We start from the raw sequence: 12,172 nt of genomic DNA on the forward strand, positions 1-12,172 counted from the left end.
TTTTACATTGGACTATATCAGGGACATGAAACTACTTAAAAAAAAAAAAAAAAAGCCATTCAACGGTATTAATCATAAATGGGGGCGGGGGGGCCCCGCTTAATTCAAACTGTTATTGACGATGGGAACAGTTGTTTGTAGTTCCTGTAGAGGTCGAGGTCATTATAGCGGTGCACCGACTGGCTAACAGTTAGCATCCCGGGTTCATGTAAACAATCACTTCGCTCGTCTCGTTCTTCATCCTGAAGTTTTGGCCTCCTATGACAGTAAGTTTAACTGACACTCAGATACAGTATTATGAGATATACGAGCAGGTAGTGCGGTTTATTTATAGCCGAAACTTTGTGATATGCTACCGTCTTTTTATCTGGATACATTTCTAATCTGTTTTTTGCTCAGCTGAAGGTAGCTCAGTCGTGTTAATTTAATATAGGTACAATTCTTATGTGATTTAAGTAGGGAAACCGTCAAACGTTTCTGTAGTTGAAAGTGATAAAAGTGGTCCTCAATTGTTCTTCTGTTGGCTGCATATCTAAAGCACAGTGATGATGAATCTGAGTTGGATCTAAAAATGAAAGAATCTAACCTGCAGCATGTAGCTTAGGCTGAAAACAAATCACAACAAAACACTGCCATCTAGTGGAAGGGGTCTGTCAGTGCACCTGTTTCTGGGGGGCGGAAATGAATTGTCACACAAAAGGCCTTCCATGTCAATGCAATCACATTTATTGGCTTTTTTCTATGCACAGTTACTAAGCAGCCTGATGAGCTGTTAAAATGAATTAGTTATAGAATAATGGAATTTTCACAATGTTGGAATACCCCTTACCCTCCCATCAAAAATAAATACAAGACTGAAGGTGTTGCACAGCTCCAAAATATACAAAGGCTTGAAAATGTAAACTTTCAAAAAAAAAACTTTTTTGTTTTTAATCTTTTATTGATTTATTTTACAAAAGAAAGAATTTGCATTTTTTTTCTTTAAAAACGTATTTACAGGTTTATACAAAAATACAAAAGTGATTCAAATCTGTTAAGTCCTAGCTAGTTTTAAACATGGAGCTTTTTTTTATATATAGATACAGTTTGGCGTCAATGTATTTTTTTCAGTTCTCTCTCACTTATTTAAAGTCTGTTTAGTGTTATTCCATACTGTACACATCTGAATAAAAATATCAAGTGGTTGTTTCATACTTTCCTCAGGGTAGAATTGCGTGCAGACATTGGAAGCAGGTTGGGAAAAATCTATAAAAATTATAGATTCTTCTTTTGATATATATTCCCAAGCTGTTGAGGACTTAGGGGGCAAAAATGAAGGCTAAACTAGAGTCTGCATGACAATGTTTATCTGTCTTATCAAATTATGTCAAGCAATCCTTTATCCACTGCTTTTAAAAATGAAGAAAACAGTCTTAAATTTCCCATGTAATGCCAGGTACAGTACGGTAAAATCACACTAAACAAATACTTGAAATTTTAAATGGCAATTCACAGAGTCACATTTCATTTTATGCAACACTGTAGTAATCCTACACATTGGTTTATTTCTTTTATTTTATTCGGTAATAATGTTTTGTGGGAGTCAAAAAATATCAACGAGTCAAAAAGTAGATGGTGTCTTCCTGTTCACATCAAAGTAGGTTTTGGGTCTACGGATTGGTATTTTTTCCACTTCTGTGTTTATTTTGTTGTTGTTGTTGTTTTTAAAAACATTTTATCCATAGTGTCCGATATGACCTTTAAATGGAATCAGCAGTTTCTCCTGGAAAATATTTCTCTCACTTCCACAGCTCCAGCATGACTAGGACCCAGCACCAGAAGTGGTCAGATTTCCCCCTCCCAAAAGATTCTATATCATTTTCTTTACAGTCTCATATACTTATGATTGTCCAGTGAGTAGATATACAGTACAAGATAAACCCCTGTTTGTGATCACAACTATACAGAACAGAATTAGCCAGACATTTTGTACATCTATAGAACACACTATTGAACTTGACATTTGAATGGAAAATACAAAATCTTTTTTTTCTCTCATGGAGACATCCCTCAGATAAAAATAATGATTTGGTGGTGTCCTTTTCTTCTCCTTTTTTCCCCTCTTCACTTATTGCATGCGATAGAAAACACAACAAATAAAACAATGAACAGGAACAAGTGCGCTTCAGCAATATGGGTATGATGATGTAAAATACTAATAATCAGTTCACAGCTTTTTACTCTCTCCATCTTACACAGTGTCAGTTCTGCAATTGAGATTCGCTGAGTATCAAACAGTTGTGGTTTTCTATCTATCTATCTATCTATCTATCTATCTATCTATCTATCTATCTATCTATCTATCTATCTATCTATCTATCTATCTATCTATCTATCTATCATTTACAGTAATACAGTAATATGCTTGCTGAGGTATTCACAGAATACAGTGAATGGTTTCAATTGAAGTAAGGTCTCTGAACAAAAGAAATATGTGTGTTGTGTTGCTGCTGTTGTAGGCAGGTGAGAGTTCAAGCTTTCCACTGATGATAGTTTGCTCCTGTAACTGAATACTTTGCATGCGTAACATTTATCAGAGGGATGAGGAAGATTTTACGGCACACTAACCCCTGTGTTGAATAGAAAAGGCTGTAGCAATGCAGTGGTTGCAACTTTTAATAATTATTAGTGGTGCAGTATGTACTCCTTGTCTCCTCTATTTCAGATTTTGTGAGTGAGGTTTTGAGGATAAGACAAACGGTGTACACCAGCCGCTGAGTTGAGCTTTCACCTGTCTAATGCTACTGGGTCAGTGCAAATGAAGGAGAGGCAACGAGGAGAGGAGAACAGTGTACATCACTAAGATTCATGTGTAATGTTGTGAGACCTGTTCTTCTTTGCTACACTCGGATTGATTCCCTATAAAATTTCTGCTCATCATTTTATATAGATATGATTTTTTTATATGCAGTACAAATATACATATGCATTTCATTATAAGATATATTTTCTTTTCAAGGAGTATACTTGAAGAATAATGAAGTGCAAAAGCAAGGTTGGTTCTTGGAAAACTTTCCAATTTAACCTCTAGTCAAACCGATTGAAGACCTTCTAAAGCATTTTTACCGTCTGCACTCAATGGTATGTTTAAATCTGCTTTAAAATGTTCCTTTTCCACTTCAAGTCAGCACAGCAAGACTGGCCAGCACCTGGAAAGGCTGTAATCAGTCTAGGCGAACTAGATTTTTAAGGTTGAGTTTAAAATCAGTTTGTGATTAAATACTGGTGGAACATGGCACAGCTCCATGTATGTGCAGGGATTTCTAAATGCCCAGCTTACAACCACCTCTAGTAGAGAAAGGCCACTGTGCGATTGTCCAAAATTAGCCTGTATCTTAGACAAATAGGCGCAAGCCCTTGCTCCTTCTTGTTTGACACTCAAATCCAAGTCAATTTAGATCACTGGCAATGTGGTAAAAAATGTCACTAAAATCTCTTGCAGTGAAAGATTAATTATTTTTTTATAATACAAAAGAACCACAACAATGTTAACAGGATCCAGGGGATGTTTCCATTTAGGGTCATGCAACATGGTGAAACTTTGTTCTGAGGCGTAATTTTACAAAAATACATGCATCATGTTATCTTTTGGGATATAATTTATGTGAAGATTCTGGCTCTGTGTGATATACTCTCAATGCCAGGTCAGCTGATGGAAATATAATGAGTTGGTTCTGTTAGTAACTTCCACTATTTAACAACCCTTGATTTATTGGCAGGATTATTGAGTATTTACTCTGATGTCTGAGTGATGCTTTGGGCACCATAAGTTAAAAGAATAGGAAATACTGTTATAGTTTTACAACAGTTTTACTGTTGTAAATTTTTATAAGAAAACCGTTCTTTAATGACACACACTCACCCACACCATTCAAAAGTAGAAATATTAGCAGATGTCGCATGTGCTTGTTCATGCACACCCACACCTGTTTGTATTCCATAAAATTTCTTTTGATATCATCATCTTGGGTTGTTTTTTTATTTAATATTTTATTATACTTTTTTTTTTTTTTTAGAAAAAGACAGTTCAATCAAAATAGGTCTTGAAGTTTTAACTATGAGAGAGCTATTCTTTAGATACAGTATTTAGGTATATCCTCAAGGTTTTTCATAATCATCCCTTTAATTCAGTATTTCACAACAGTCTGGAATTGTATAGTTCTAACTTGGTGCATTTCAGCAACAGTCAGATTTTGTGTGTTGCAAGAATGATATAGGCCTCCATGACACTGCTATCCAAGATTGGAAGAGTAGACAGGGCCTGTTCAAATGAAGGACAAGGCTAAGAAGTAAGGACATCTCTTATCGGGTGGTTTTAGGAGGATCTGTCATCATGGGGGCTCCCATCTGAGTTCTCCGTCTCCCCCTCAGAAATGGCTTGCATGGGGGCTGTGTACAGTCGACTTCGTGTACTGTAGCGACTGCTGTTAGCTACAGGGGGTATCCGAGAACGTCCCTGTCGTGATGCAGCTGACATTGGCAAGGTTTTGGGGGTGAAACTTTCAGAGTTGGCCCTGGGAAAAAGACCTGGTATCTGGATTGGTTCCAGGCCAGAAATGGGGGGCTCTTGAAGCATAGAGGGTGGCTCCTCAGCCTGTCTAATTGGCCCTTCCTGAACAGTCTCCCCAGGTGTTTTCGGGGTGATAGGGCTCTTCAGAATCTCTGTGGCTGACATGCGGTAGCTGGAATCAGACCTGCTCCCTTTCTTAAGTAACAGGAGTTTAAATTCCTCATTGGACGTGCTGGACTTCTTGGCGCTGCGATAGATTGGCACTGGGGCTCTTTGTGATCCAGCAGCACTGGCTAAGGTTGCTGGAATATTGAGTGGGGGCGCTGGAGGAATAACTACTGTAGAGACACTGCTGGGGGTTACTGGTGCTGTAGGGCAGAGACGGGACTTCACGTTTAGGTCTCCAGAATCTTTACGGCCCAGGACCTTCCTCTTGGATCTGAGGATGTCACAGTATAGTCCCAATTAATTTTGGACAGTTAATTAATAGATTACATAAATATATGAAAAAAGATAATAAAGTAGATGAATCACAATTGAACTCTGATAACAATAGCAGTGCATAGATGCTCAAATAGATAAACCACCAATACAAGATTTACAGCACCTGTGTATCATGGCAAACAGGTCCTCGGTGGTACGGGTCTTGTTGGGTGATGTGATAATAATGTCATCATCCACTTTGGTGTCATCCATCAGAGGGGAGAGTGAATTATCACTGGGTGTAGAATCTGCAGTACACAACATCCCTATCACATGTCATCTGATTGTCCGATCACTTAAAATTATTATTCTTTAAACTTTATCTATGAGCAAATGTTGCTCTGTAGTAAACACCTATGGTTACAGTTGTATTTATGTAAATGAAAGAAACAGCATGGTACTATTTTTTTATGTAGTTGTTACAAAAAGAGAAGCCATACTGCTAAATCAATCTAGTTATTGTAATTAATCTTACCTTTGCTGAAGTAATCCTCTGTGTCAGGAGTGGTCGAGTCATCTTTGTTTTCCTGTGGCTGCTGCTGATGGGCACTTCTGGTAGCACCTGATGTCACTTCCTCCTCTTCTTCCTGCTCTTCTTGTCCTCCTTTCCTTGCATCGCTGATTAAGTAAGGATGCGATGTCTCCATTGTGTTACCAGGCACTTTTACAGGACTAGCCCAGGGCCCTGAGTCTGAGTGGGATCCCCCAGCAAACTCATATGCTGGGGGAGGAGGGTGGTCCGATCTCATGCCACCTCTGGAACATGCAGCCCTTGGCGGCTCTTTCACCGGCTCTTCCTCTTCCTCCTCATCATCTTCATCATCATCATCGTCTTGAGAGAATGAGCGCTCTCCCAAAACCCTTAATTCAGGGTGCGCATGAGAAGAGTGAGTGAGCCCTCTGAACTCTGTGTGTGAGTGGATATGTGTGTGTAGATCCACAGGTGACGGGTGGGGAGCGCGTGGCACTGGTCGATGCAAGGGTGAGCTGTCCTCAGAGTGGTCTGATGTTGGATCCATTCGAGTTCTGAAAGCTGTCATGGCCCAGAATGTCCCAGGTCCATAGCGGTCCTGTCTGAGTATCAGGCTTTCATAGGATGGAGGTCCATCAGGGTGGCGGCCAGGGGGAGGTGGTTGCGAGTGTTCAGGTGATGAAATGTGGTCATGAACTGGGGGTCTGGGAGGAGGTCGGCGAGGAGGGAGAGGCCTTGTATTAATAGGTGGGGGAGCCAAAGTAGAGCCACTAGGAGAACATTTGGGTCTTGTAACGTTCTCTACTCCACTTGGTGTTTCATGGTTTGAAGTGGAGGTACTCTGCAGATCTGTAGATTGGTTCGTAGAATGAAGCTGCATCAAACGAGGAGCAGATGGAGTTATCACCTGTAGACTTGAGCTGGTAATTGTTGTAGAAGAGTTTGAACTTGGTGTTAAGTTGGTATGTGATGTATCTGGGGTCAACAACTTTGTCCCAGTGGCTAAAACATTTGCAACTCTGTGTTTGCTGTGGTGAAGCGTGTGCATATGGTACGTCCGGTGGGAAAGTGTGTGTCTGACATAGCCACCATGGAGAACATTGAGATCAAGTTGAGAAGGTGGAGGTGGAAAATCAGGGTCTCTCTTATAGCAAGAGGAAATGGAAGCTCCATCTCTAGGGAAGTGCTGCAGGGAAGAGAGAGAAGACTTCCTCTCTGGCACTTTAGGCTTTCTCTTGCCAGTTGACGGAGACAGTGGTCCTGGGAAGAATGCTGCCGAAGATGAAGGTAAGGTTGACGTTGGAGTCTCTGATTGGCTGGAATAGCCACTTGATGGTGAAGCCAGGCCTGCCAGCTTCTCAGGTGACCCAAGTTTGAAGTCTCCAGGGGGTGGACTAGCTGCCCTGGTCTCTGAAGCCTGTGCAATGACCTGGGTTTGGGTTTCTGTGGAAGAGGAAGAGCTGTCTGGTGACTTCATACACTCCATGACAGTAGTACCTGTGGCTGTGCTGGAGTTGGACATAGATGTGTACTCACCATTAGACTTCAGCTCAGAGTTGTGAAGCCACAGGTCTGCATAGTCAGATTGCACAGCACCTTCATCTTTAAATGAGTGTGTATCTGCAGAGCTAAATGACATGGGCTCTACTATGTCTACAGTTTCACCCAGTCCCCTTCCCCATGTTCCTAAAGGCTCTGTCACAAGACAAGACGTCTGTAATGGTTCTGGGGCACCCCCAAGCTCTAGGTCGAGTTCCAGCTTCATATCTGTGGAAGACAATGTAAGATCTTGCTCAATAACCATCTTTGGTTGACCCTGATCTGCTTGCGTGTCTGTTCCAACATCAACACTACCACTGGTCTCCTTTAGTGAGGAGGTTCGTTTGGGTGGCGGAGGTTTGACTTTCGGTTTTCTCAGTGGACGACAAGTTCTCCCAAGGGTCATAGTGCTTGTTCTGTAATCAGTTGAGGGCTGGGGGTAAACTCCATGGGATAGTGGTGCTGCCACAGTGTTGGACTGACCACAGTCAGACCCTGGGTCTGCATAGTTATACAAGTATCCTCTGTAACTCTGATTACATTCCCCAAAATGCACAGAGGAGTAGAAACTCTCTGTATCAGATGGGTAATGGGAGCCAGGGTCTTTTTCAGTGTTAATTGTCTTATCATTGACACAGGTTTGATCTTCTATACCTTGTTTGGAGCTGTACTCTGGGACAAACCCATGGCTCTGGCTCAGATGTTGGGACTGGTCAGGGTCTTGGTCTGGATCAGTCTGGTCTTGGTCTGGAGGGTATGTCCACTCCCCCTCACTGGCTGTACTGACTCCTGCATCGTCTAGCTGGTCTGTGGCTGAGGATGTGAACGAGCTTGATCTGTGACCCTGTCCCTGGGGTCTGAGGTCAGAGTGATATGAGGGATCCAGGGAGAATCCCTCATCAATAGCATTGGGCACGGTGTTGAGTGACAGCTCCGAATCACAGTGGGATGAGCCTGTGAGAGGTGGAGAAGAGGGCGGGGGGATGGTTTCAGATGTTTGTGAAGGGCATGTGGAGCTGGAACCACTCCAGTTCCCACTTGATGACTGGTGGTCTTCTTTGTGGTCCACATGGCTGCCTAGGACTCCTGTAGTAGACACTGAGTGAATAGGGCTGCTAAAGGTGTCTGAACTCGATGAAATCTCACAGCTGCCCATGTCAGCCTTGCGAGGCAAGCGAGAGCGTCCTCTCTCCATCCAACTATGCTCTGGGCTCCCACCTCCTCCGCTCCCCCTGTCTCTTTCACCAGACCGCTGCAGCCTTTTTAGGCTTCCAAGTTGCAGTGGTTCAGGTGGTGCCTGATCATCAGTGCTTTCTTCCTCATCCTTCATCATCATCATCTTCATCCGTGGACTAGGACCAGGTGGAATAAAGTCCTCTGCTTCGTATGGTGACAATTCCTCATCTTCATCATCGTCATCATAATTGTCATCGTCATCATCCTCGTCACTGTCCATCAGACGTCCTCCCTCTCGTGGTAGACTACGTGAGCGTAAGCGTCCGCCATGTGATGTGGCCTTAGTGTATGTGGAGTCTGACTGGTCGCCCAGGGAAGAAATGTTTCCTGTTGAATGGGACAGAGAAGCGGGGATTCCCTGATGGCCACGTTGAGCTCTAATGCGCCTTCTGGAGGGAGCAGCTGTGCCTAAAGAAGGAAAACAGAGAATTTGTTAATTTCTGTAGACTGTACCACTTTATAATCAAAAGATTTGTATATAGTTTGAATTTCAGATGCACAAAGAGTAAAGTGTACTGGTACACTTTACACTTTACAAGTAGTTTTTCAGTTTAAATGTAATCTTGACATCTATCTTAAAAGATAAAGTATTGATCAAAGAAATAACTGCAAAGCCAAGCATTTTGTAATGGATTGTATAGCAAGAAGGACTCAAGTATACTTCTTGTCCTAGCCAATAGTCCCCTTTATGAGAACCTGACTGTCTCAAAGGAACTACAAAAAAGAACCCAATGTGTTTTTTCAAAAAACTTACATGCTATAAGAAAATCATCTGTCTGGCAGCCAGAGTCACGAGTGTGATGCAGCCGACCGCTAACTGAGAGGTCTTCCTGACAGAGAGAGAGTTGGTGTGGGTTGGCATGGATGATCACTGTGCGCTCTCTCGCTACTGGTGATTCATCTGAGTCTGAAAGCAAAGAAACAAAATCTCTTGTTTTGAATTATCATTTAGAAATTTTTTCTTGAGAGGGCATAAAGTCTAAATAACTAAAAATGGAGCAATGAGCCACAAGACAAGAAGTCTATTGAACACTTCTTACTTTTTTGTAGTTTATTTCCATATTTGCAAAATTTAAACACATACACTTTTTGGTGATGTGCTCTCTGACATACCCATGTCCTGTTGTACTCTTTTGGGTATTCCTGTAATAGTCTTCCTCCTCCTCAGCTTTCTTCTCCTCTGAAGAACTGACTGGGAATGAACAAGAGAGCAACGTGCACTTGCTTCCCTGTCAAAGCCGACCCCTGCATAATGACACAGAAACCATGAGACATCAAAAAAGCTAAAGAGTAAGTACCATTCCCCTGTAGTATTCTCAAGTGATTTCAATGATGTTTTTACACAATTCTGCTTTGATCCTTAGGGAAAGGCAAGCTCATTGGATTTTTTTTTTATTTTACCTGTAACATTGATGGGGATGATGCAGGAGGAGATGGCATGAGAATCACCAGATGCCTTCTGATCTGATGGCGGAACGTTTTCCTTTGACCAGTTTGTCTGCTTATCCTGGGTTGATAGGGCACTGGGAGCTGAGGTCTTGGCTCTGTGGCCCAGGGGTGCCTCACCACCTTCACCTTCCCCTGTCGAGGTAGCCTGTTGGAGACCGGGATCAGCACCATTATGAATACTGGTAGGTGCTATACAGTTGCAACAGTACAGTTATGTATTGACTACTACGCCAGAACATAAGATAATTAGAAGATAAAGTTGAAACAATGCAAATACTTGATACCTTTCTATTCCATGGAATGAAGATGCAACCATCAATAGAGTGAAGTGAGTAAAAGCACTCAAACTATGAACACAAAATACAAACAAAAGAAAATCAAAAAATGGATGACATGACTGGCTTATACAAAATCAAATAGTTTTAATAAAAAGATAAAGGGAAAGGTGATGGATGATGAGACAGACAATGAATTTTCCTTTTTCCACTTTCCTCAGAACTCAGAACTGACACGTTCTTTCTCCTTCTGACAAAAAAAGTTTTCCTGTGCTTTCTTCAAATCTGTTGCTTACATTAGGGAAAACCTTAGTTAAAATATTTGGCCGTAGATGTGTGTTGCAGTTAAAAGTCTAACTCTCTTTCTTACCTTTCTTTGGATCGGTTGAATGTCTGCTTCTCTTCCTGGCCTCTCCTTTTGTAGAAAAACACACATACAAACAGGCATTGTTGAGTTTGGATGAAATGACCTTCTTAAATGAAAATAAACAAATTGGAGAAGCAACATTTTTCTAGCTATGTGATGTTCTTACTTTTCTCTGTATGGTCTGTATCTCTGTTTCTCTCACAGCCCTCTCCTTTTAAACATGAAAGAAATTGGGGTAAAGTTAGTGTGATTACAAGAATACAAAAACATGCTTACAATTATGCTATAGAGTAAGTAAATATATAGAGAGCGTGAAGACACAGCAGCACAATCACTTTATAATGGCATGTATTGATATGTTAAACGTTCAAAGACTCACTGACCAATTTGTTTCTTACCTTTCTGGGCTGATAGTCTAACTCTCTGTCCCTCTCTGCTCTTTCTTGCTGCAAAGGCAAAACAATAAATGTTCAAATCAACACATTTAAACAGCATTAAGTCATAAGTAAGACTTCTGCAGCGTTACAGCAAGTAAGTCCATTTTGTTGCTCAACCCGTTCCAAGATGATGGTTCAGGTGTTAGTAGTAACTCTGTTGTGTTACATATTGTTTACAGTGTATTCAAGGTTTTAATGGCCTGCTGTAACTTGTGTGTGTGTGTGTGTGTTTTAGTACTCTTTTGGTGGAGAATTTAATTTGGGTTATATACTTTTGCATAATGAATCTAACAGCTTATTGATCCTGTTGTTTTCACGTTTGCATGTTTTGTCACTGATCTAGCTTACTGGTATTTACCCATGATATGTAACCCCCGGTTTGAACTTACCGCTCGTGCCAGGCGACTCCGCTGTTGCCTGCGGATGCTGTGTGGTGAGGGGAAAGACGGCATTGGGGGTGCCACTGAGATTGAAATAGTCACCCTGTTTCTCTCCCGGCTTGTTGACCGCTGGTGCTGTTGTTCATCTGTGAGGTCCAAACATATGCATAAAAAATCAGAACTTATGTGACTTATTGGACCATAACATAATGCAACCGGGATCAGGCTCTCTCACCTCGGTGCAGAGCTCGAAGACTGAGCTGGGCGTTTCTGTGCAGCTCCTCCAGACATGGTGGTCGACTACAGGGATGAAACATGTTGTGTTGCTGATGCCATGGAGCCTGATAGTGAGCTGACAGCTTGCTCTCTATATCCAGGTTCGACACCGCTAAAAAGAGATAGAGACAAACCCTGTTAAATATAATCTTCATAATGACCCTTTTTCTCCAGATTTTTCTTGCCTCTGAAGAAAAGGCAACAGTCTGGTTTAACATGGATGATTGTTGTACATCTTACCATGTCATCTGTTTAAAGGCAAAGTTGTGTATGTATTAAGGAAATGCTTGGTGGAGTGAAAGGTTGTGGACATCCAAACCTACAAAACCTTTTGTCATGTATCTCTTAACCTCATAGAACCATGACCCTATGGGCTTCTAATTGTCCTTTTTTGTCCTTGTTTATACTATGCAGCAGTTGAACTACAATTCATCAAATTACTGCAAACCACTGACATAGATCCTCTATATTTTTTGTTTTCTTTGCTCCTAAGGCCTCTGATGCTACACTGACAAAAATACAAGCTTAGATCCAGTCCAGCTTTTACAATTTACCGACCATTGTCACATTGGTATCACATAGAAGCCTGTCAGCACACAGATATGCAAAATGAAGCAAAATAATATACATTTGTACAGGGAAACCTATGTTCATATGTTGACATCAGGGATATCACATCCTTAGGCTGTCCCAGTTGTGCAGTAAGATA

General features: G+C 41.4%; 2 protein-coding genes across 2 annotated transcripts in view; one reads left to right on the forward strand and one right to left on the reverse strand.

Moving 5' to 3' along the window:
• The first annotated feature begins 189 nt into the window (after positions 1-189).
• The window catches only part of ace2 (angiotensin I converting enzyme 2), a 46,446-nt gene continuing 34,463 nt past the window's right edge, over positions 190-12,172 (forward strand). The window contains exons 1-3 of the mRNA XM_028402087.1: positions 190-266; positions 9,448-9,569; positions 9,644-9,910. The gene's annotated coding sequence lies outside the window, so the exon portion shown is untranslated. The remainder of the gene's footprint in view (positions 267-9,447; positions 9,570-9,643; positions 9,911-12,172) is intronic.
• nhsb (Nance-Horan syndrome b (congenital cataracts and dental anomalies)) overlaps positions 4,355-12,172 on the reverse strand; it is a 33,047-nt gene continuing 25,229 nt past the window's right edge. The window contains exons 2-13 of the mRNA XM_028402085.1: positions 11,423-11,575; positions 11,197-11,333; positions 10,769-10,816; positions 10,537-10,581; positions 10,374-10,418; positions 10,013-10,075; positions 9,681-9,873; positions 9,393-9,524; positions 9,034-9,186; positions 5,508-8,687; positions 5,157-5,280; positions 4,355-4,988 (exon numbers count right to left, since the gene is read on the reverse strand). Of these exons, the coding sequence (XP_028257886.1) occupies positions 4,355-4,988; positions 5,157-5,280; positions 5,508-8,687; positions 9,034-9,186; positions 9,393-9,524; positions 9,681-9,873; positions 10,013-10,075; positions 10,374-10,418; positions 10,537-10,581; positions 10,769-10,816; positions 11,197-11,333; positions 11,423-11,575 (4,907 nt within the window). The remainder of the gene's footprint in view (positions 4,989-5,156; positions 5,281-5,507; positions 8,688-9,033; positions 9,187-9,392; positions 9,525-9,680; positions 9,874-10,012; positions 10,076-10,373; positions 10,419-10,536; positions 10,582-10,768; positions 10,817-11,196; positions 11,334-11,422; positions 11,576-12,172) is intronic.

This window comes from Parambassis ranga, chromosome 3 (assembly GCF_900634625.1).
Source record: "Parambassis ranga chromosome 3, fParRan2.1, whole genome shotgun sequence".
Taxonomy (NCBI): domain Eukaryota; kingdom Metazoa; phylum Chordata; class Actinopteri; family Ambassidae; genus Parambassis; species Parambassis ranga.